This window comes from Hemitrygon akajei, chromosome 18 (genome assembly GCF_048418815.1).
Source record: "Hemitrygon akajei chromosome 18, sHemAka1.3, whole genome shotgun sequence".
Taxonomy (NCBI): Eukaryota; Metazoa; Chordata; class Chondrichthyes; order Myliobatiformes; family Dasyatidae; genus Hemitrygon; species Hemitrygon akajei.
Genome location: NC_133141.1, coordinates 59,316,440 through 59,341,831, shown reverse-complemented (window position 1 = coordinate 59,341,831; position 25,392 = coordinate 59,316,440). Strand labels below are relative to the sequence as shown.

Sequence of the window (25,392 nt, the reverse complement as noted above, 5' to 3'; positions counted from 1 at the left end):
CGAAGAGTAAGGGTCGCAGAACAGATCCCTGAGGCACTCCACTGGTGACCGACCTCCATGCAGAATATGACCCATCTACTACCACTCTGCCTTCTGTGGGCAAGAACGTGTGGGGATCTTGTTGAAACCTAACAAATGTTGAAAGGACTAAAGGTGAATGTGGAGAGAACATTTCCTATGGTGGAGGTATCCAGAACTAGAGGGCATAGCCTCAAAATTGAGGGATAAACTTTTAGATCAGAGGTGAGGAGGAATTTTTTTTTTTGAGCCAGAGAGTAGCAAATCTGTGGAATGCTCTGCCAGAGACTGCGGTGGAGTCCAAGTCTGTGGGTATATTTAAGGCGAAAGTTAATAGATTCCTGATTGGTTAGGGCATCAAAGGATATGGTAAGAAGGCAGTTGAATGGGATCTGGGATCAGCCATGATGGAATGGTGGAGCAGACTTGATGGGCTGAATGGCCTAATTCTGCTCCTATGTCTTATGCATGGAATTTAGGAATAAGAAAATGATGGCCGTATTATAGACCACTCAATAGTCAGGATTTAGAAGAGCAAATTTGTAGAGAGCTGGTGAATAGTTGCGAGAAAATTAAGGTTGTGATAGTAGGTGATTTTAACTTTCCACATATTGACTGGGACTCCCAAACTGTAAAAGGCTGGATGGTATCGAGTTTGTCAAATGTGTTCCGGAAAGTTTCCTTAATCAGTATATAGAGGTCCCAACTAGAGTATGCAATACTAGAATTCCTATTAGGGAATCAGACAGGACAGGTGATAGATGTGTGTGGAAGGGGGCACTTTCGATCCAGGGATCATTAATTCATTAGTTTCAAGACAATATGGTCCTCGGGTTGAGACTCCAACTTGGAAAAAGACCAATTTTGACAGCATCATAAAGGATCTGGCAAAGGATGCTTGGTAAGTGGGAGGCTTCAAAAAGTGAAATTTTGAGAGTACAGAGTTTGTATGTTCCTGTTAGAATAAAAGGCAGGGATAACAGGTTTAGTAAACTTTTATTTTAAACCTTAATTTTTAAGGATATTGAGATCCTGGTTCAGAAGAAGGAGGTGCATAGCAGGTATAGGCTGCAAAGAATTAATGAGGTGCTTGAGGAGTAGAAGAAATGCAAGAAAACACTAAAGAGGGTTAAATGAAGGTTGCTCTAGCTGACAAGGTGAAGAAGGCCAAGAGCTTCTACAGATGTATTAAGAGCAAAAGGATAGCAAGGGACAAAATTGGTCCACTTGTGGATCGGTGTGGACATCTATTCATAGAGACAAAAGAGATGGGGAAGATCTTGAATGGATTTTTTACATCTCTATTTACTTGCGAGATGGACACAGTCTATAGAACTGAGGCAAAACAGCAGTGAGGTCATGAACCACTAGCCCTGATGAAGGGTGTCAGCCTGAAACATCAACTGTTTACTCTTTTCCATTGATGCCGTCTGGTCTGCTGAATTCCTCCGGCATTTTGAGTGTGTTGCTTGGATTTCCAGCATCTTCAGATATTCTCATGGTCATGGATTACAGAAGAGGAGGTGCTTGCTGTCTTGAGGCAAATTAGGGTGGATCAGTCCCCAGGACAAGGTGTCCGCTGGGGCCTCATGGGAGGCTAGTGCAGAAATTGTAGGGCCCGATTCAGAGAAAAATAGTAAATTCAATTATACAACCCTGAGATTTGTTTGCTTACAGGCAGCCACAAGCAAGAAACCCAAAACAACTCAATTTAAAATAAAGACCAACACCCGATGTGCAGAGAAAGGGGGCAGGAGAAATCACAAATTATGCAAACAACGAAGTGAGAAACAACATTCTGAACCAAAATGAGTCCTTAGACCGAACCCCGGAACAGCACTGGCGTAGGCCCAAAGCCTCGGTATCGGTTCATCACATTAGCAGGCATGGAGCACAGCAGCCGAGGGCAATCTTCATGGTCTCAGCGCCACAGAGAGAGGAGTCACCATCACAGGTGAGCGAGCAAAATCAGCTCTCACCTCTGATCCCAACTCCCTGTCTTTTCAGTATTTCATTTGCATATCATACCTGGCAAATAATCCATTTACAAGGCTTTCAGAATGAACCTGGTTTAATGATTCCAAACCAAAACGAGCAATGAGTATACACTTTTCATTTTCATCTAAAAGTCAAATCATATCCGAGGGTCACAAGTTCAGCTTTTTTTTAAAAACTGAAGAATCAATTATTTAATGTTACTACCACTATTAATAGGTGCACTTAAAGTCCAACTAGTGTGAATGAGAAAAGGAAGAAAGGAAATTTTGGAGGAAAAAAATTGCAAAAATATTCAGAAAAATAAAACTCGCATATTATTTACATTTCAGACTTTTATTTATATGTTAAACACTAATCCCAATTGGTGTCATTCCAAATCATTTGAGATATTTAAAGAAAAGGTTCAATTTTGAAAAATTCATAAATCAGAATTAAAATTGTGCTAATATGATTTTTTAAAATCTGATGAATTAATGACAAATTTATATCAGTGTCTCATTTTACACCATGCTTTTTCCCTATAAGATTTCAAATAGTCTACACACAAAAAGCTACACAGAAATACAATGGCAGAAATAATATATTGCTCCAAACATGGAAAGAGATAATTCCACCCTTGTTCAATACTTTTATTACATCTTCTGGTTAAAATGCCTTTGCTTCATATTTAAACAATAAAAAAATTTGCCTAGGAACATAAAACACTGTGTGTGGTCACTTGCATACAATGTCAGAAAAGTGTTTTCTTTTTGTCAGTTTTTCATTACAGATGTTTTCTCATCTTCTCTTGGAAGGCACCACACTTGAATATGATTCCACGGGGAGCAGGCATTCCCCACTTCTTGTCTGAGTGGTCGCATTCAGATACAGTCATTGCCAGTGAATGCTAGCAATTTTGATGTTGTGCTCATCTGATCAACTAATAGTGCATTTCAGTCAGGGTTTACAAAGTGTCCATGCAAAAGTACATGAAGATAAAATCACTACAAAATTAGATTCAAATGAATTGTTTTTGTTCACTAAAGGAATAGACAAAATGTCGCATTTTGTTTCAATAGGTTTTCAATTTCAAAAATGTAACTTTTTAAAAAAAAAAATCAGCTTAGACATTTAGCAACTTAAGTCACCCTTGCTGTAAAATTGCACCAGAGCCTGATTTTAACAGATTTCCAGCTTCAAAACCAAATTAAATATGTTCATCCAACAATTCAAATCAAAACTGGAATCTATACCAATTTATTTCTTTGACTGAAGTGTCAATAAGATTTCATTAGAATATGGAGACAAACCAAATAATAAACATGCAAGAAAGAAAAAAGGAAAAATTGTATCTAATTTTGTGAACTTGAACATGCGAAGAAGTGTTAAATATTAGGTAATACCGTAGATACTTTTTAATCTTTAGTTTTCCCATAGTTCAGATTACATTCTCAAAGTACGAAGTAAGATTAGAATTAGAATCAGACATTCATCATTGGGGACCCTCACCATCCAGGATGTGCCCTTTTCTCATTACCACCATCAGGGAGGAGGCACAGGAGCCTGAAGATGCACATTCAACATTTGAAGAACAGCTTCTTACCTTCCACCATCATATTTCTGAATGGTCCATGAACAAAACAAACACTACCTCACTATTTTGTTCTGCTTTTGCACTATTTTTGTTATGCATTTCTTATTGTAAATTAGTAATTTTATGTATTGCAATGTACTGCTGCTGCAAAACAACAAATTTCACAACATATGTCAATGCTAATAAGCCTGATTCTGATCTACTGCATGCATATTGATATCTACAGCAGGTAAAACAACTCTGGGAATGTTTCATGCACGGAGCACAGTTCTGCATATTTATGTTTTGTTGCTTTTGCCGGTGCAATTTATGCAAGATACAATGCATTTTCGCATGCACTTTCCAAGTTTTGGATGAAGTGTGTTCCAAGTTCTAGATGAAACATGAAGGGCGCCACAGGATGGAGCAAATGTCATCTGGCTAATCTGAAGGAAATGGCCTCTAATTTCCTCATCTAGGCCCTGAAATGATCCAATTAGAACAGCATTTCTGGGAAACCACATCCAGATTTTGTATCAGGAGGTAGAAAACAAGAATTTTTATCATTGCAATCATGGACATAAAAAGAATAGATTACCAGGAATTAACTAAAAGTAATTTGTGTAGCTCAGTCTTATGCTCTGTGATAAACTACCGGTATGTGAAAATATAGTCATCTAATATTGGGCATTTTAGGTATATACAAATACTAAAATTTGCAACATGGAATCACTAATTGTCTCCTGTCTAATCCTCTTCTCTCCCATCATTGGTGCCTGTTCCTTCAGTTGCCTACATCCTGCTCTGTAAGCAAGATACACATCTATCAATGGAAGTCAAACTTGCAAAAAATTCATGCATTTTAGAAACAAACAAATTCAATGTCAGCCTGTATGTTGCTTTCAGAATACGCTATAACTTAGTGCAGGAGCCATTTCCTCTTAAAAGTAATTGAGAACATGAAGTACTGCATCATGCTTTCTTGCTTCATTGGGGTTTGAGATTAGAACAAAGTAAAGAAAGTTATCTGAAAAAATATACTGCGTTCCACCATTGAGGAAAGATAAAGTTTACTCCATTCAATTTCAGATTCCACACTTTCAAAAAAAAACTTCAACTATTCTTTTTATTAGCAGGTAAATTTGTGGAGTAATTTCTTTTAAACAAAAAATGAATATAATTTTCCCATTCTCTGTTCTTGAGATTATGGAAAAGAAAAATGGGCTAATCATGAAAAGGGCTACAAATCAATTATTTGTATTTGACAATTTCAACACTTGTCATAATGCAAGAGATTCTGCAGATGCTGGAAATCTTGAAGGGCAATAATGATAAGGACATCAATGAAGGGCAATAATATGCAGTGGTTTTATTCCAGAAAAGCACAGCCCTGTATACATCTAGTATGCATTGGTAGTTTTTACTGAAGTCCCTATGCATTTCTGCACAGAGGCTCATAAGCACACAGCAGTTACATCAACATGTTTGATGTTACTTCAATCATGTTTTGGCAAATACAGGTTTAGAAAATGATGTGGGTCACATCCCAGGAGCAGAGCTTGACCAGGAGCACACCTCTACCTGAACTGCAGTTATACAGGCCTTGAGTGGCACCAAAGACTCCATTTTAAAGATGTTATTATTTATTTATGGGAGTCCTCAAGCCCTGTAATCCCTATCCCAAGTAACTATCCTCAGAAGTTCAATATTCCTTAGGTAATCGGATATCTGTTTCCAGTATCCATCCACAACCTTGGGGCAAAGCTGCTTTAAAGTGCTCAATTAACATTTCATATTAGGCATGCCACAAGAATGACCAGGAAATCAGTTTTAATGCACATGATGTGTATACAATACACATCAGGTAACCAGTCCTTGCATGAATTGTTTGATATATCTCACTGATGCTTACAAATGTCAACTTCATACATTCATGGTTTTTACTTGCTTCCTTTGCCAAGGTTATATTTAGAGTCAATGCACTATAGAAATGAAACAAGGGAAAATAGTTTCTTGTTTTCTATTTTGTCCTGCACAAGTTTAAAGATTGCATTCTGAAAGATTCCATGGAAACTTCCAATAGAAATGTCAGAGAATTTATAAAACATTGATATGTGCTGGCATTCTGAAGCACTCTGATATGTGGCAGATGGCTATAGAGAGTTATTTAGCTTGGTTAAGACAACATCACAGGAACATTTATTCATCTTTAAATTAAAAGTTTACTGATGAAAACTAAAATCATACTGACATATAAATATTTCTGCTACTGTGTGCTGATACAGCCTTTCTCCCCAGCTAAACTAGTAGCTAATTTATAACTACTTTTTTCTGCATTATGAAGAAAAGTGCATGAGATGTTCACAGTTAGTGTTTAATCACGGCTTTTAGATTGTTGATCAAATAACTAGCATTGTTGACATAGGGAAATAGCATTAGACCCTGAACTGGGAAAATTATTAAATTACGTATTTCAGTAAGCTTTATCATGCAATTTTATTATATTGTTTCCCAAAACAAAGCTTTTAAATGACTACCGGAAAACCAGTAATTCTTTCTGAAGCTCTTTTAGAGATCTAGGCGTAATATTTATCTTCCTGTGCAATCTTCAAGGAAGAGCAATATATCTTCTCCAGATTCCCAAGGAACCACTTGAGCTTGAATTGCAGATGGTTCAGTCATTTTGATTTTAGAGATCAAACTATCCAGTGGGTAATTCTTCCTTGGAAAGATGAAATCAGTTGGTGTCAAAGCTACAGAAGGGCAGAAGTCATTGGTGCCATCTCCAACATAGAAGATTTTCTCAAATTCAACTTCCTCTTCAGCACGTTGCACTAAGTGATCATGCAGGATTTTCCTTTTGCACATATTAATAGGACACTGCTCACACATGTGGGAGTGGTAGGGACTTATTGTAAAGGTGTTGTTGTTATCAAAACATGAAGGATTTGTGTATATTTTCTGGAAAATAGTGGATAAGCCATTTGCTTGAAGAATGCTATTGATAAAAAACATGTTGGCATCAGAAATAATAATGCATTCAAATAAATCTGAGGACTTTTTAAGAAACTGAAAGAGGTTTACCATCTCTTTAGTAAGTGGGGTTTCTGCCAGAACCTTTCTCATTGTTTCTTCTTTGACACCCTTCTCTCCAAAATACTGGTATACCTTGTTCATATATTCTCTCCAAAATTCTTCCTCCTGGGGCTGAAGCAATTCTTCTGGAAGACTTTGGTCTGGGTTACATTTGAGGATGACATAGTCACTGTTGTGTTGAATGATGGTTTCATCAAAATCAAATACAATCAGAAACTTATTCATTATTATCAAGCAGAAATATGAGGGCACAAGTAAAATGCTTCTGGAAAACAAAACACATATGTATATGTTAAGAGAGTATTAAAATAATGTTATCAAAAGCTGGGTCATAGTTTCCACTCTATAATCCATAAATTACAACCTTGAGTACTTGTAAGGACCTGAGAATTTGGTGTTGTTCACAATGTAGGATGTCCCAATGCTATTGTGCAAAAAATAATTTTCTTTTGGTGCAGCCTTTTAAAAAATATACAGTATACATAACTTTTAAGTCAGTTTGTACAGTTTCCATGCAGGCTGATGGATACATATCGTCCTGAACACCAGGGAAACATCCATGATCTTCAAAATTGTGCTAAGGGGCTTTTTTTGTCTCCAATGCCTCATCCAAAAGGCCAATGATTCCAGAGATTTCAAAAACTTATCAGACAGCTTTTGAAAATTTTCAATCAGAACAGCTAGTTGAGCCATCAAAGATTTCCCTCCAGATCTACCAACAACCAGTTAAATTATAACTACCCATAGCAAAGAGATAAGCAGGAGGAGATATTTGAAAATAAGAAACAACATTTTGTGGCTTACATCCTATTCTCAACTGCATCTCTGTTTAAAAATAGCTCTACTACGAAATTACTTTCCTTGGATCTTTAACTACAACTTATCAGAATATTGTTGATACACAATGTATTACTTACAAATCCATCTAGTAGTGGAACAAGCTCAATACAAAGGAAACATTCACTTCTTTCAATAATTTTAACAGTGGAATTCCAGAAAGTCTTTATAAGTTTAACATCCTGCTTTTATAAGGATGTAAATGTTTGTGTTTTTATTTTAACCTTTTCTTATTTGTTGGGATCCTATTTGTTCTCAATCCTATTTGTTGGGATCGCCAAATAACACTAGAACAAGCTACATACTAACTTGTACTGTTTCAGGTTCTCTACTCAGTTCCAACAGAATTATGTATCCAATAGGAAGAAACCCAACAGGTGAAATTCATCTTTGATTGCAAACAGATTGACAACAATCGAATTTAATTTCATAATCAGGTAACAATATTATTACTATTATTTTGCATGTTGAGCACACATAACTTCAGTATGCAGAGTGTCTTGAAAAAGTATTCAGCCCCCACAATTATTTTCACATTTTACTATCTCTTTTTCTAAATTTAAAATATATTGAAGTAGGATATTTTGAGATAATCTACAAAACATTGTGCATCATATCAAATCAAAAGAAAAATTCCCAAACATGTCAACAATTAACTAAAAATTGAAAACCATAATGGTGAGGCTGAAGAAGTATTCATCCTCTTTCAATTACTTTCTTCAGGTGCCATATTGTATATTACCTGGCCGACTCACCCAATTTGTTGATGTAGAAAATTGGAGGACCACCTGCTTTTCATAAAGATAAATATTCCTTCTCTCTGTATGTCTCACTTCCAACATTATGGTGGTTTTTCAACAAACCAAACCAAAATGAAGACAAAAGAGCATTCAAGACAAGTCAGAGAAATGATAATGGAGAAGCACAAATCTGGGGAAAGGTACAAGATCATCTCAAAGGTACTGAACATGCCTCAGAGCTTAGTACAGTCCATTGTGAAAAAGTGAAAAAATATGAAACCAGAGCCACGCTGCCAAGGTCAGGCTGCCCCTCTAAACTTAGTCACAGGAGAAGAATGGCACTTGTAAGAGAGGCTACTGTGATGTCAACAGTCACTCTCAGTGAGTGCAGGAGTCAGTGGCTGCAAATGGGCACAAAGTTCATGGTTCCACAATCTCTAAGGCCTTGCACAGAGTATTTATGGAAGAGTGGCAAAGAAGAAACCCTGGCTTAAAAACATGCATTTCCTTGTCTGTAAAGACACTGCAAAGCCTCACTTAGAAGATACTGTAAAGATGTGGGAAAAGGTCTTGTAGTCAGAACTTTATGTCCTGAACACCAAATGATACGTCTGATGTAAATCGAATACTACATATCAGCCAAGTAACAGTATCCCTACTGTACACGAGTGAATCTGCAGATGCTGGAAATAAATAAAAAACACAAAATGCTGGCAGAACTCAGCAGGCCAGACAGCATCTATGGGAGGAGGTAATAACGATGTTTCAAGCCGAAACCCTTCATCAGGAGTGAAGTAACATGGGATGGTCGAGGGGGGGGGGAATAAGAAGTCGGGGGAGGGATAAAGTAGAGAGCTGGGAAGTGATAGGCTGGAGGGAAATGGGCTGGGGGAAGGTGGAGAATTATGGGAAATAAAAGAGAAAGAAAGGTAGGGCTGGGGGGAGAGATTATAGTGAGGGGGGAAAAGAGAAAGAGAACCAGACTAAAATAATAGATAGGGATGGGGGTAAGGGTGGGGGGCAGGGGTATCAACGGAGGTCAGTGAGTTGGATGTTCATGCCGGCAGGAAGGAGGCTACCTAGTCGGGAGATAAGGTATTGCTCCATCAACCTGCGTGTGGCCTCATCTTGACGGTAGAGGAGGCCATGGACAGACATGTCGGAGTGGGAGTGGTCTGTGGAATTTAAGTGTGTGGCCACAGGGAGATCCCGCCACTGCTGAAGGACCGAGCGCCGGTGTTCGGCGAAACGGTCTCCCAGTCTGCGGCAGGTCTCCCCAATGTATAAATGGCCACATCGGGAGCACCGGATACAGTATATCACCCCAGTTGACTCGCAGGTGAAGTGGTGCCTCACCTGAAAGGACTGTCTGGGGCCTGGGATGGTGGTGAGGGAAGAAGTGTGGGGGCAGGTGTAGCACTTCTTCCGTTTGCAGGGATGAGTGCCCGGAGGGAGGTCAGTGGGGAGGGATGGGGGGGGGGATGAATGGACAAGGGAGTCGTGTAGGAAGCGATCCCTGCGGAAAGCCGAGAGTGGGGGGGAGGGCAAGATGTGGCTGGTGGTGGGATCCCATAGGAGGTGGCGGAAGTTACGGAGGATTATGCGTTGGATCTGTAGGCTGGTAGGGTGATAGGTGAGGACCAGGGGGACTCTATCCTTGGTGGGCTGGCGGGGGGATGGGGTGAGGGCAGAGTGCGTGAAATACGGGAGAAGCGATGGAGGGCAGAGTTGATAGTGGACGAAGGGAAGCCCCTTTCTTTAAAAAATTCACCTGGTCTATTTCCGACACCTCCCTCCAACACCTCAAATTCACCTGGTCTATTTCCGACACTTCCCTCCCCTTTCTAGATCTTTCTGTTTCTATCTCTGGAGACAGCCTATCCACCGACGTCTACTACAAACCTACTAACTTCCACAGCTACCTAGACTATTCGTCCTCTCACCCGTCTCCTGCAAAAATGCTATCCCTTTCTCTCAATTCCTCCGCCTCCGCTGCATCTGCTCTCAGGATGAGGCCTTTCATTCTAGGACAAAGGAGATGTCTTCCTTTTTTAAAGAAAGGGGCTTCCCTTCGTCCACTATCAACTCTGCCCTCCATCGCATCTCCCGTATTTCACGCACCTCTGCCCTCACCCCATCCCCCCGCCAGCCCACCAGGGATAGAGTCCCCCTGGTCCTCACCTATCACCCTACCAGCCTACAGATCCAACGTATAATCCTCCGTAATTTCCGCCACCTCCTACGTGATCCCACCACCAACCACATCTTCCCCTCCTCCCACTCTCGGCTTTCCACAGGGATTGCTCCCAACGCGACTCCCTTGTCCATTCATCCCCCCCATCCCTCCCCACGGACCTCCCTCCGGGCACTCATCCCTGCAAACGGAAGAAGTACTACACCTGCCCCCCCCACTTCTTCCCTCACCACCATCCCAGGCCCCAGACAGTCCTTTCAGGTGAGGCACCACTTCACCTGCGAGTCAACTGGGGTGATATACTGTATCCGGTGCTCCCGATGTGGCCATTTATACATTGGGGAGACCTGCCGCAGACTGGGAGACCGTTTCGCCGAACACCGGCGCTCGGTCCTCCAGCAGTGGCGGGATCTCCCTGTGGCCACACACTTCAATTCCACAGACCACTCCCACTCCGACATGTCTGTCCATGGCCTCCTCTACCATCAAGATGAGGCCACACGCAGGTCGATGGAGCAATACCTTATCTCCCGCCTAGGTAGCCTCCTTCCTGCCGGCATGAACATCCAACTCACTGACCTCCGTTGATACCCCTGCCCCCCACCCTTACCCCCATCCCTATCTATTATTTTAGTCTGGTTCTCTTTCTCCCTCTGTTACCCCCTCACTATAATCTCTCCCCCCAGCCCTACCTTTCTTTCTCTTTTATTTCCCATAATTCTCCACCTTCCCCCTAGCCCATTTCCCTCCAGCCTATCACTTCCCAGCTCTCTACTTTATCCCTCCCCCCACTTCTTATCCCCCCTCGACCATCCCATGTTACTTCACTCCCGATGAAGGGTTTCGGCCCGAAACGTCGTTATTACCTCCTCCCATAGATGCTGTATGGCCTGCTGAGTTCTGCCAGCATTTTGTGTTTTTTATTCCCTACTGTACCGTATGGTGGACGTAACATTACACTATGGGGATGGAAATCTGTCAGGATTGATGGGAAGGTGATTGCCGCCAAATAGAGAGCTCTTGGGTAAAAACCTGCTAGCCTTTGCCAGAAAGCTTAAACTGGTGAGGAAGTTCACCTTGCAGCAGGACAACGACCCAAAACACACTGCTAGAGAAACCATGGGGTGGCTTCAAATGAAGAAAATTGAAGTTCTTGATTGGCCCAGTCAGAGTCCTGAGCTTAACTCCTTCGAACATCTCTGCCAAGACCTCAAGATTGTTGTCTACTGCTGCTCCCCAACCAACCTGGCACAGCTTGAGTAATTTTGCAAGGAGGAATGGGCAAACTTTGCTGAAGCTTTATACAAAGCTAAAAGAGACTTACCCAGATAAACTACTGGCTGTGAGGTGGTTCAGCTAAGTACTGAGCAAAGGAAAGTGAATACTTTTGAACTACTGACATTTCAGTTTTTGAATTTTGAGATTTTCATGCTTTAAAATTTACCGTTTTTTGAGCTCTACTGTGAAAAAAATTCTCAGTTAAATTGATCAAAATCCCTGGTTGTAATACTCATTCATGTTCAACAAAATGTGGTGGTGGGGGTCGTGGCTGAATACTTTTTCAAGGCACTGTAAAAGATCAAGAGCAATTGTAAGAACTGAAGTGCACCTATCACATGGTCACGAGACACTGTTTTAATTCAATAAAGGTGTTTTGCTATTAGCTCTATTCATTCTGCCTGCAGAAAACCTTAGAGGACCCACTTTGGGATTATTTGGAATGTCACAGGTTATGAGAACAACAAAGATCCATCATAGTGAAACAAAACAACCAACTGCCCTGAGTAGGGACATGCATGGGGAATATGCCAGGAAATGGCCATAGGAGAAACAAGTGGACTGTATACATGTTGTTCACAGATACACTTCAAAAAAGGCCCCATAATAGAGAAACACATCAACATTAAGAGGAGAGGAAGGTGGTTCTTGCGAGACATTTGAGAGTATATCAGCACACAATCTGCTGTAGGATGTATTGCAAATTTTAAGCAGAATTTTCAATCTATCAGAAGCTTCTGGGAGGCCTCAAATCCAATCTTTTAAATTGTTTTGCTTGTCGTTGGAGCATTCTGGATTGTCAATGGAAGGTCGATGAAATATGAGAATGTGAGCCATGTTTGCTCAGTGTAGAATTCTAAATTGCAAGCAAGGAAGATGAGCAAGCACCAGTGATGGGAGAATGGGTTTGGCAGGAACTCAGCAGTTCACCTGAGTGTTTAGTGCTCAGATCACATGGATGGAAAAGAGGGAGGGCTTTGTCATGGATGCCAAGGGAGATACCTGGCCTCTGAATTCCTCTTCAAGACAGCATAGAATTATAGTCCTAATAACAAAGAACAGATTCAATTAAGATTCAAAAGGGCAGCATCACCACCAAAATGGAGCCAATATAATCAAACAGATGATTGATCCACATTTGTTCAAATTATGGACTATATATTGAAAATAGTTCAAAGTTCAAAGTACGTATATGTCACCACAGACAACCCTGAGATTCATTTTCTTGTGGGCACACTAAATAAATCCAATAACCATAATAGAATCAATGAAGGACCACACCAACAGGGCCAACAACTAGTGTGCAAAAGACAACAAACTATGGAAATACAAAAAATAAATAAATAAATAAATATTGGGAACATGAGGAGAGTCCTTGAAAGTGAGTCCATAGATTGTGGAACAGTTCAGTGATGGGGCAAGTGAAGTTATCCCCTCTGGTTCAAGAAACTGTTCCTGAACCTGGTGAGGTGAGTCCTAAGGCTCCTGTACCTTCTTCCTGATGGCAGCAGCATGAAGAGAGCATGGCCTGGGTGCAGGGGGTCCCAAATAATGGATGCTGGTTTTCTGCAAAAATGGTCCATGTGGATGTGCAAAATGGTGGGGAGGGCTTTATCTGTGATGGTCTGGGCAGTATCCACTACTTTTTGTAGGATTTTCCATTCAAAGGAATTAGCATTTCAATACCAGGCTGTGATGCAGCCAGTCAGGATACTCTCCACTACACATCTGTAGAAGTTTGTCAAAGTTTTAGATGTCATGCTGAATCTCCGCAAACTTCTAAGAAAGTAGAGGCGCTGCCGTGATTTCATCACAATTGTATTTACTTGCTGGGCCCAGGACAGGTCCTCTGAAATGATACCACCAAGGAATTTAATGTTGTTAACCCTCTCCACCCCTGATTCTTTGATGACCCCTGGTTTCATCCTCCTGAAGTTAATAATCAACTCCTTGGTCTTGCTGACATTGAGTAAAACGTTATTTGTGTGGCACCACTCAGCCAGATTTACAATCTCCCTCCGATATGCTGATTTGTCACCACTTTTGATTCAGCCAACAACATTGGTATCAGAAAACTTAAATATGCCATTGGAGCTGTGCTAAGCCTCACAGTTTTAAGTGTAAGGCGAGTAGAGCAGGGTTTAAGCTCACAGCCTTGTGGTGCACCTGTGCTGATGGAGATTGTGCAGGATATGTTGTTGCCAATTCAAACTGACCTGGCTTTGCAAGTGAGGAAATCAAGGACCTAATTGCACAAGGAGGTCTTGAGACCTAGGTCTTGAAGCTTATTGATTAGTTTTGGGTGTTATGTACAGATTTTGGGGAAAGGATTGGAAGATGAGATGACCGAGACTGCACAAATAATTGGTCAAATTAATAGTAGAGTATGTGTCTCTGGAAATAATCATTTAATAGTATATGAATGTAAATAGCTATTTGGTGACTGTTCAGTTTAAAATGGCTGTGTCTAATAAAAGATGTTCTGTGGTTAGCCTTGTTTACTCTGTGATAATACCAAGTACATAATTGGGGAAATTAAAGTGCAGCAGCTATCCAAAGGCAGACTGAGTTTCCACAATGTTTTTTTTTGCTGATTTTAAAGGACATTGGGCCAGATTCTGATGGAACCAAGCTGTGCCTCAAGCAGATACCTATAGTCACAGTTGCCTTTTGTGGCCACACAGATCCTAATGTAGCTGTTACACAAGGCAGTATGTTCCACAAGTAGAGATGTGGCCACAGGGGATAGATACCAACACTCCACCAACAGATTGCCCTGATGACCTTCTAACAGCTCATGCTTTCAGATAGCCTTGTCCCCTCTTCCTAAAAATTACTGTTGTTAAGAGACATTTTGAAGGAGTTGAATAACATTCAAATGACTACTTTAAATGAATAAGAAATAAAGTATATTGAATAGTAAGTTCATTTTAAAGTAACATACAAAATGCATTCATCCCTCAGCTCAGATTAATCAAGAACTGCCCCTGGATTGTCAATTTAATCCAATGTGAAACAAGAAATTAGGTCTCCTTGCATCTCACCTCCCCCTCACCTTGACTCAGTCATTTTATTCAGAGATGTGGAAGTCTGGGACATGCTCACATGGGCACTGCACTACTCAACAGTAATAAGCAGGATCTGGACCATTATTCTGGAGAAGGTGGACTTCCCAAAAAAGTCAGCAGTACCTCTTTCTGCCCAAAAATCAAATTATTATAAATGACATATTAACCAGTCATTTCTATTTTCTGTTATCTTTCAAAAGGGACAGGGTGGGTAGTAAAAGTGATGGAGTGGCATTGCTAATCAGAGATAGTATCACTGCTGCAGAAAGAGAGGACATTGTGAAGGGATCGTCTGCTGAGTCAGTATGAATGTAAGTCCGAAAAAGGAAGGGAGCAATCACTCTATTGGGAGTATTTTATAGGTCCGCCCAATAACAACAGAGACACTGAGGAACAGATTGCATGGTAGATATGGGAAAGGTGCAAGTGTTGTCACAGTTGACTTCAACTTCCCTAAAATTCATTGGCACTTCCTTAGTGCAAGAGGCTTAGATGGGGCAGAATGTGTGTTAGGTGGTTCCAGGAAGGACACACAACATGTGGACAGACTGACTTGGGGAGAGGCCACACTAGATCTGGTACTAGACCATGACCATGGTCAGGTGACAGATCTCTCAGTGGGTGAGCATTTCAGACAGCGATCACAACTCCTTGACCTTTACCATAGCCTTTTACAAGGATAGCTGTAAGTATGAGGAAGTATTTAACTGGGGGAGGGCTAATTATGATGCTATTAGGCAGGAAGTTGAGAGCGTAAATTGGGAACAGTTGTCCTCAGAGATATACATAATGGAAATCTAGAGGTTGTTCAGTTAGCACTTGCATGGGATGCTGGATAGGTCTGCCACACTGAAACAGGGGAAGAATGGTAGGGTGATGGAACCATGGTTGAAAAGAAAGGTGGAATATTTAGTCAAGAGGAAGAAGGAAGAAAAGATGTTTAGGTTTAGGAAGCAAAGGTGAGACAGAGCTCTTGAAAGTTAAAAGGTAGTCAGGAAAGAGCTAAAGGGACTTAGGAGAGCTAAGAACATGAGACACGAGAAGCCCTGGGTAAATCAAATTAAGGAAATCCTACATGTAGGTGTAGACCAGGAGGATTATTAGTGAGGGTAGGACTGATCAGAGATAAAAGAGGAAACACGTCACTGTCATCAGTGGTGGTAGGGGAAGTCTTTACTGAATTATTTGCTTCAGTATTCACTAGCGAGAAGGTCCATGGTGAATCTAAGTACAGCCTGGAACAGACTAATGTGTTGGAACACATCAAGCTTAAGAAAGAGAATGTGTTGGAAGTTTTGAAAAACATAAGTCCCCAGGGCTGGATGGGATATAGCCCAGGTTACTATGGGAAGAGATTGCTGCACTGATGGTGATGATCTTTGCATCGTCACTGACCACAGGAATAGTACCAGTGGATTGGAGATGGCAAATGTTATTTCTTTGTTAAAGAAAGGTTAATCCTGGTGATTATAGCTGGTGGGACTTACATCAGTGCTGGGCAAACTGTTGGAGAGGATTCTTAAAGACAGGACTTACGAGCATTTGGCGAAGCATAGTCTGATCAGGGATAGTCAACGTGACTTTGTGAGAGGCAGGTCATACCTCACAAGCATAGAACCATAGAATATTACAGCACAGAAACAGGCCTTTTGGCCCTTCTTGGCTGTGCCGAACCATTTTTCTGCCTAGTCCCACTGACCTGCACCTGGACCATATCCCTTCATACACCTCTCATCCATGTACCTGTCCAAGTTTTTCTTAACCGTATAACAATTACAGCATGGAAACAGGCCATCTCGGCCCTTCTAGTCCGTGCTGAACGCTTACTCTCACTAGTCCCACTGACCTGCACTCAGCCCATCACCCTCCATTCCTTTCCTGTCCATATACCTATACAATTTTACTTTAAATGACAATATCGAACCTGCCTCTACCACTTCTACTGGAAGCTCGTTCCACACAGCTACCACTCTCAGAGTAAAGAAATTCCCCCTCCTGTTACCCTTAAACTTTTGCCCCCTAACTCTCAAATCATGTCCTCTTGTTTGAATCTCCCCTACTCTCAATGGAAAAAGCCTTTCCATGTCAACTCGATCTATCCCCTCATTATTTTAAATACCTCTATCAAGTCCCCCCTCAACCTTCTACGCTCCAAAGAATAAAGACCTAACTTGTTCAGCCTTTCCCTGTAACTTAGGTGCTGAAACCCAGTTAACATTCTAGTAAATCTTCTCTGTATTCTCACTATTTTGTTGACATCTTTCCTATAATTTGGTGACCAGAACTGTACACAATACTCCAAATTTGGCCTCACTAATGCCTTGTACAATTTTAACATTACATCCCAACTCCTATACTCAATGCTCTGATTTATAAAGGCCAGCATACTAAAAGCTTTCTTCACCACCCTATCCACATGAGACTCCACCTTCAGGGAACTATGCACCATTATTCCTAGATCACTCTGTTCTACTGCATTCTTCAGTGCCCTACCAGTTACAATGTATGTCCTACTTGGATTATTCCTACCAAAATGTAGCACCTCACACTTATCAGCATTAAACTCCATCTGCCATCATTCAGCCCACTCTTCTAACTGGCCTAAATCTCTCTGCAAGCTTTGAAAACCTTCTTCATTATCCACAACGCCACCTACCTTAGGATCATCTACATACTTACTAATCCAATTTACCACCCCATCATCCAGATCATTAATGTATATGACAAACAACATTGGACTCAATACAGATCCCTGAGGCACACCACTAGTCACCGGCCTCCAACCTGACAAACAGTTATCCACCACTACTCTCTGGCATCTCCCATCTAGCCACTGTTGAATCCATTTTCAACCTATTCAACCTTCCTCTGTAACTCAGTTTCTCAAGTCCCGGCAACATCCTTGTAAACCTTCTCTGCACTCTTTGAACCTTATTAATATCCTTCCTGTAATTCGATGACCAAAACTGCACACAATACTCCAAATTCGGCCTTACCAATGCCTTATACAACCTCACCATAACATTCCAACTCTTATACTCAATACTTTGATTTATAAAGGCCAATGTACCAAAAACTCTCTTTACTACCCTATCTACCTGTGACGCCACTTTTAGGGAATTTTGTATCTGTATTCCTAGATCCCTCTGTTCTACTGCACTCCTCAGTGCCCTACCATTTACCTTGTATGTTCTACCTTGGTTTTTCCTTCCAAAGTGCAACACCTCACACTTGTGCATGATTGACTTTTTCCAAGGAAGTGACAAAACAAATTGATGAAGGTAGAACAATGGCGAGATGTATATGGATTTTAGTAAGGAACTTGACAAGGTTCCCATGGTAGGCTCATTCACAAATTCAGGAGGCATGGGATCCATGAAAATTTAGCTGTGTGGATTCAAAATTGGCTTGCCCACAGAAGGTAGAGGGTGGTAGTAGATGAAACGTATTCTGCCTGGAGGTCAGTGGCATTCCACTGGGATCTGTTCTGGGTTCCCTGCTTGTTGTGATTTTCATAAATGACTTTGATGAGGAAGTGGAGTGGTGGGTTAGTAAGTTTGCAGATGACATCAAGGTAATTTTTGTTGTAGATAGTGTAGAAGGTGGTTGAGGGACATTGAAAGGATGCAGGTTAGACTTCAAAGCAGCATACATGCTTGATGTCAGGAATCTTAACAGTGTGGTATAATGGATAGATCTTGGAGTCCACGTCCATAAAAAAAAAAAAAATTTGCTCAAAGTTGCCACACAAGTTCATAAGGTGGTTAAGAAGGTCTATGATGTGTTGGCCTTCATTGGTCAGAGACCGAGTTCAAAAGCCACGAGGTACTGTTGCAGATCTATGAAACCCTGGTTAGACCACACTTGAAAGAACTGTGTTCAGTTCTGGTTGTCTCATTATAAGAAGGGAGTGGGAGCTTTAGAGAGGGTGCAGAGGAGAGTTACCAGGATGCTACCTGGATTAGAGAACATTTTTTATGTTGATAGGTTGAAGGAGCTAGAGTTTTTCTCTTTGAAGTGAAGGAAGATGACAGGCAACTTGATAGAGGTGTATAAGATAGGAAGCATAGATAATAGGTGAATCTATTCTTATGTTAATTATAGTAACATTTTGAACCAGCTTATCCATAGGTAAATCTCTCTGCAGGTCTTTGATGGGTCAGTCTTTTTCTTTTAAGGGCAAAGGGAAAGATAGCAGCAAATTCAATTCTATTAAAGAAACTCATCAATCTTAGACTCTGACCTCAGCATTTTTTTTTTAGGCAACATGACAAGACTACCACTGCTAAAACATAACGGATCTTTCAAGTTAACATGTTGAGCAATTCAGATATATTTAGCCCTATCCTATCTGGAAGAAAGACTGATGAACTGAAAAGTGTCATGCTAACCACTACGCTACCGTGGCACTATTACAACACAGGTTGTTCCGGAGTTCGGAATTCAATTTTGGCACCGTTTTGTAAGGAGTCTCTGTACATCCTCCATGTGGAATGCTTGGGTTTTCTCCGGGTGCTCTGGTTTCCTCTCAAAGTCCAAAGATGTATCGGTTTGTAGGTTAACTGGTGATTGTCAACTGTCCAATGATTAGGTTAAGGTTAATTAGAGTTGTGGGGTTGCTGGGGTGGCATGGCTCGAAGGGCCAGAAGGGCCGACTCTGCGCTTTATCACCAAGTAAAATAAATAACTAAAAATAAATAAAAGATTGGAGGTGATTTGTAAGCAGGCTGTTGGCATCTGACTCATGAGGTTTTGGTATATTGCTCACCTGCTAAGCTGGTTTCACAAGATGCATATCATTGTAAAGTGAGCAATTTGGAGCCCCCCCCCCCCCCCCCCCCCACCCATCAAAATCTTCAGACATGATCACGGCTGGAGACAGCTTCTACAAACAGTGCCCCATTTTCTATGAAACTAAACCCAATATTATGAATATAGTGAGTGGGTTAAGGACCATCTCATAACACACTATCCTGTGTTACACAGAATCAGAAACATTATAATTACATCATTGACCAGATGATGTACTCTCAGCCCATCTTCCCGCTGTCTAACAGGGATTTCGTTCCTCTTGTCTTCACCTACCATCCCATGAGCCTCCAAATCCAACACATCATTCTCTGCAACATCCGCCATCTTCAATGGGATCTTACCACCGAACACATCTTTACCTCTCTCCCACTCTCTGCGTTTCACATGGATTGCTCCCTCCATGATTCCCTTGTCCATTTGTTCCTCCTTACTAATCTCCCTCCTGGCACATATCCCTGCAAACAACCGAAATACCACACCTGTCCATCACCTCCTCCCTCACTCCATTCAAGGCCCCAAGTGAGGCAACACTTTACCTGCAAATCTGTTGGGGTCATCTATTGTGTCCAGTACTCCCAATGCAGCCTCCTCTACATTGGTGAGGCCTGTCATAAATTGGGGGACCACTTCATCGAGCACCTCCGCTCCACCTGCCAGAAGCAGAATTTCCCTGTGGCCAACCATTTTAATTCCTATCCTAATTCCTGTTCTGCCATTTTGGTTCTTTTCACATGATGAGGCCACTCTCAGGGTGGAGGAGCTCATATTCTCTCTAGGTAACCTCCAACCTGATGGCATGAGCATTGATTTTTCCTTCTGGTATTTCTCCCCTTCTCCCTTTCCTCTTTTTCTCTGGCCTCTTACCTCTTCTCCCCACCCACCTATCACCTCCTATTGGTGATGCACCATCAATAACTCACGCTGAGACTTAGGAAGCGAGATATCGGCTTTTATTGACTGGAAGAATAAACAACACTACATCCTGGGGAAAATGAGGGAGAGCAGCAGCCCACAGTCGCCTTTATACAGGGGTCTGTGGGAGGAGCCACAGGAGCAGTCAGCAGGGGTCTGTGGGAGGAGCCACAGGAGCAGTCAGCAGGGTCTGTGGGAGGAGCCACAGGAGCAGTCAGACAGGTATATCTAGTTCACCACAATTGGTGCCCCTCCTTTTTTCCTTTCTCCCATGGTCCACTCTCCTCTCCCATCAGATACCTTCTTCTCCAGCCCTTTACCTTTCCCACCCACTTGGCTTCACCTTCTAGCTGTCCTCCTTCCCCTCCTCCCATCTTCTTATTCTGGTATCTTCCCCCATCCTTCCCAGTCCTGAAAAATGTCTCAGCCTGAAACTACTTACACCACTGGCTTTTAGGGCAGCAATGAAGATCCTCTATCTCTGAAAAAAATAAAAAACACAAAATGCAGGCCAGACAGCATCTATGGGAGGAGGTAGTGACGAGGTTTCGGCCTGCTGAGTTCTGCCAGCATTTTGTGTTTTTTTAATTTATTTCCAGCATCTGCAGATTCACTCGTGTTGCCTTTGAATCCTCTATCTCTGGCAGTGTTCAGAGCTTCCTTCATCGTTTCAGTAGTTTCCTCTTGGTATTCATGACTGTCAATCATGCAATTCCTGGGTGGAGACTCTGGAATACAATCACACTTAAGATGTGTTTTTTTTTTCCACCAGTCTTTTAAATCGAAGCAAACGGTTGAGAGTGAAGGACGAAAGACATCTTGGAGAGAAGGCTTTTTTTTTACTGATCGGGGAAAAGAGGCTAGACTGCGCAGGCGCGTGACATAGCACGCCAAAGGTTAAAATAAAAGACCGCCACATACAGCGGCCATCGTCAGAGTGGGACGGCTTTGGTTCAACAGGCTTCGGCGTGAACAGGCAGAGGCGAGGGTAGGTTCCGGTAAGTTTTGTTTTGTTTGTTTAGAGTAGAGAGAATGCCAGGCAGGATGTTGGAATGCTCCTCTTGCAGGATGTGGGAAGTCAGGGAGACCTCCAGTGTCCCTGACAACGATACCTGCAAGAAGTGCATCTAGCTGCAGCTCCTAACAAACCGTGTTAGGGAACTGGAGCTGGAGCTGGATGACCTCCGGATCATTCGGGAGAATGAGGTGTTTATAGATAGTAGCTACAGGGAGGTAGTTACAACAAAGGAGCACCGCACAGGTAATTGGGGTACCATCAGGCGAGGGAAGGGGAAAGGGCAGGCAGTAGTCTGAACAAAAAAAAAGAAAACAGAAACTTACCAGAACCTACCCTCACCTCTGCTTGTTTCTCGCTGAAGCCTGATTGAGCCAAAGCCGTCCCACTCTGACTCAGTCCACTCCCAATGATGGCCGTTATATACGGCGGTCTTTCTTTTCAACCTTGGCGCGCTACGTCACGTGTCTGCGCAGTCTAGCCTCTTTTCCCTGAGCTGTTAAAGAAAAACGACCTTCTCTCTGCGATGCCTTCAGTCTTCCACTCTCAGCCTCTTGCTTCGTTTGAATAGCATGACACTATTACAGCTCAGAGGATTCCGGAGTTCAGAGTTCAATTCAAATGCCATTAAGGAGTCTGTATGCCCTCCCCATGGAATGCGTGGATATTCCCTGGGCGCTCCAGTTTCCTCCCAGTCCAAAGACGTATCAGGTAGGTCAAGTTCAAGTTCATTGTCATCTGACTGTACATATATACAACCAAACGTAACACTGTTTCTCCAGACTACAGTGCATCCACACAACATATCACACACAACACATAAAACAAAATACTATACTATAAATAAATTAATAAAATACAATTCAAAATGCCTGTAGTAAAGTGCAGTGCAGGTAAACAGTAAACAGAAGCTGACCTAGTGACGAGACCTCGGTGGTGGCAGGGTTTTCATTAGTCTCACAGCCTGAGGGAAGAAGCTGTTACCCAGTCTGGCAGTCCTAGTCCTGATGCTCCTGTACCTCCTTCCTGATGGTAGTGGGTCAGTGAGATTGTGGCATGGATGGTAGGGATCTGCAACAATGCTTGGGCCCTTTGTCTGCAACACTCCCAGTAAATGCCACAAATAGAGGGTAGGGAGATCCCGATGATGCTATCAGTGGTTTTTACTGTCTTCTTGCGGACCAATTATTCGTTGTAAATTGTCCCGTCATTAATGAGGTTTGTTGGCTCAAAGGGCTGGAAGGGCAGATTCTCTGCGGTATCCCCAAATGAATAAATAATAAAAGATTCTGACAAGTCATTGATGCATTTTAAGCAAGAGACTTGACATCTGAAAGATTATATTTGACAAAAAGAATAATTTGCTATTCAATGAAGTTGACAAGAATGTAATGCTGACTAATTAGCAGAATCAACTACTGCTGGTTTAGTCACATAAATTGCTCTGCTGGTTCCAAAAATCCCACCAGCAGTAGTTTTAAATGATGTATTTTGTGAATCAATAAACATGGCTCTGCTCATCTGAACAGAGTCATTCACAAACACCAAAAAACCTTTGTTGGAAAACTCAAAAGGCACGTGGCTTTACCCAGTGTGCCTTTATCAGCTGAGTGGGGCTTGGAAATATGAAGTGACAACTTTTCTAAACTGTTTTTGTGAAGGAAAACTATCTGTCACAGGAGCTTTAGGAAGGCGTTGATCTGCAACACATTAAATCACTTTTTCCTTTCAATATGCAAGTAACACCATTTTATTCATTACAGTTGGTCAAAGTAGTATTATTTCAGTATTAGAATAAAACGAAGGCTAATGTCACAATTTGTGAATGAAGAAAGAGACGGTACAGTTTTTTTTATTGTCAGACAAGCTATTCTCAAAGTATACCCCATTTTATTTCTGCAAAAACTCTTGTGATACTTTCTTACAGGAATTACTAATAGTACTTTTAGACACCCACTTTTGTATCAGCTGTGACACCATTTTGTTTAAGCACAACTCAGAAGGTGAGTGCACTGCCGATCCTCTAAAGGCAATTATAATCTTCAACTACTCAGGGGTTAGTAACAGAGTAAAAGAACTGTAATGTGTTGAAAAATGTTTTGGTACCTCATTGCCTAAACCTGGAAACTTTCTATTGTTAAACATGGACTATATTTTAATATTACCCAAAAAACAAGATGATCACATATGTTCCAATGACACTCAAAACCAGCCAACTAAAAAAGTCCTTGCTCAAACTCCTAGATACACCTTTTTAGAAATCAGACAGCTGTTGGATCAAATTATAACCTGTAGCAGTAATTCTTGAACTACTTCATACATACACGTTCTCAGTTTATGACCCTCCAGACCCATCCAAAACTTTAAAATGTAGGTGGCTAATGTCTATAGTAATTCAAAATTCAAAGCAGTTTTATGAAGGAAGTGTAAATTAGGTCTGTCAGTTGCAATGAGCAAATTATATCAATAATGGTAATCTACTGTATCTTTACCACTTCAGGTCTTGATAGGGTGCAAATCAGTAAATTATCCATATATCATAAAGTACACCTTCCCCCATTATGGTTTATTACTGTAAATATTTAGGTCAAATATCGAAAGTTAGAAAAAGTGGAAGATCAAAGAAATCTGAACCAAAAAATCTCTTTTAATATGAAGTTACCATTCATTATGTTTTCTGGGAGAGCTTAAAATGATAATAAATATTTCTAAAGAGGATGTTTTAGTCAAAACTAGATGAATTGTTAGCAAATGATTTTGCCAAAGGGCTTTAGCTTGGAACAAACTCAAAATGAATGAGAGAAGTGTTCTTTTTCTCTGGAATTCTTACAGAATCGAAAATCTAATTTCAAATACAACTCAGCAAAATCTGCTGGGGTAAAAGTGTATGTTTGGTTATGATACACAGGCACGTAAAGCATAGCTAAATTGTATGTCACAATTAACTCTAGTTTTGGGGAGTGCAATCAAGGTTTTTTTTAATGTAAACATACTATTGGAGTAACTGTTTTGGAAGGGCTTAAACTCATATAGACATCAAAAATAATGATGTACATTCAGTGGCCACTTTATTTACATTTGTACACCTGCTCATTAATGCAAATATCTAATCAGGAAATCACATTACAACAACTCAATGCATAAAAATATGCAGACATTGTCAAGAGGTTCAGTTCTTGTTCATATCAAACAGAATAAGGAAGAAAAGTGATCCAAGTAACTTTGACCATAGAATGATAGTTGATGCAAGATAGGGTGGCTCAAGTATCTGAGAAATTACTAATTTCCTGGGATTTTCATGCACAATAGTATCTAGAGTTTACAGAGAATGGTGTGAAAAATAATCATGAGCGGCAGTTCTGTGGGCAAAAATGCTTTGTTAATGTGAGAGCTCAGAGGAGGATGGCCAGACTGGTACAAACTGACAGGAAGGCAACAGTAACTCAAACAACCATGTGTTACATCAGTGGTGTGCAAAAAAACATCTCTGAACACATTGAACCTTGAAGTAAATAGGCTACAGTAGCAGAAGATCACTATATTCTATGGACAAATAGAATCAGAAACATAGAAGCTACAGAAACCCCAGCATAATTAAGTTTACTGAAGTCTAAATAACTGGAGTTGTTAACATCTTTAACTTTTAGACTTTTAAACTTTTATCTAAAACTTACTGCTTAGTTCTAATTATGAAGCATTTTCTATTTCTAATGATACCAAAAATACCCTAATTTGGGAGATTAAGTGATTGTCATAATACTTTTAATGGAAGAAAAAAGTGAACTTTTTGAAAAAGGAAATACTATTCTAAGATTAATGCAACAACAAAAACTTCACAAAATGTAAGGGAAGTGTGAAAGAGGAATATAATA

The 25,392-nt window shown here is 41.0% G+C and overlaps 1 protein-coding gene across 4 annotated transcripts in view; it reads right to left on the bottom strand.

Annotated features, from left to right (window-relative positions):
- Nucleotides 1-6,045: 6,045 nt before the first annotated feature.
- LOC140741480 (phosphoethanolamine/phosphocholine phosphatase-like) overlaps nt 6,046-25,392 on the bottom strand; it is a 36,844-nt gene continuing 17,497 nt past the window's right edge. For 3 of the 4 annotated variants that reach the window (XM_073071722.1, XM_073071723.1, XM_073071721.1), the window contains one exon: nt 6,046-6,929. In XM_073071722.1, the coding sequence (XP_072927823.1) occupies nt 6,158-6,889 (732 nt within the window). In that variant the 5' untranslated portion in view covers nt 6,890-6,929 and the 3' untranslated portion in view covers nt 6,046-6,157. Of the gene's footprint in view, nt 6,930-20,947; nt 21,234-25,392 lie in introns of all 4 variants that reach the window. The other variant, XM_073071724.1, reaches the window with a different exon arrangement.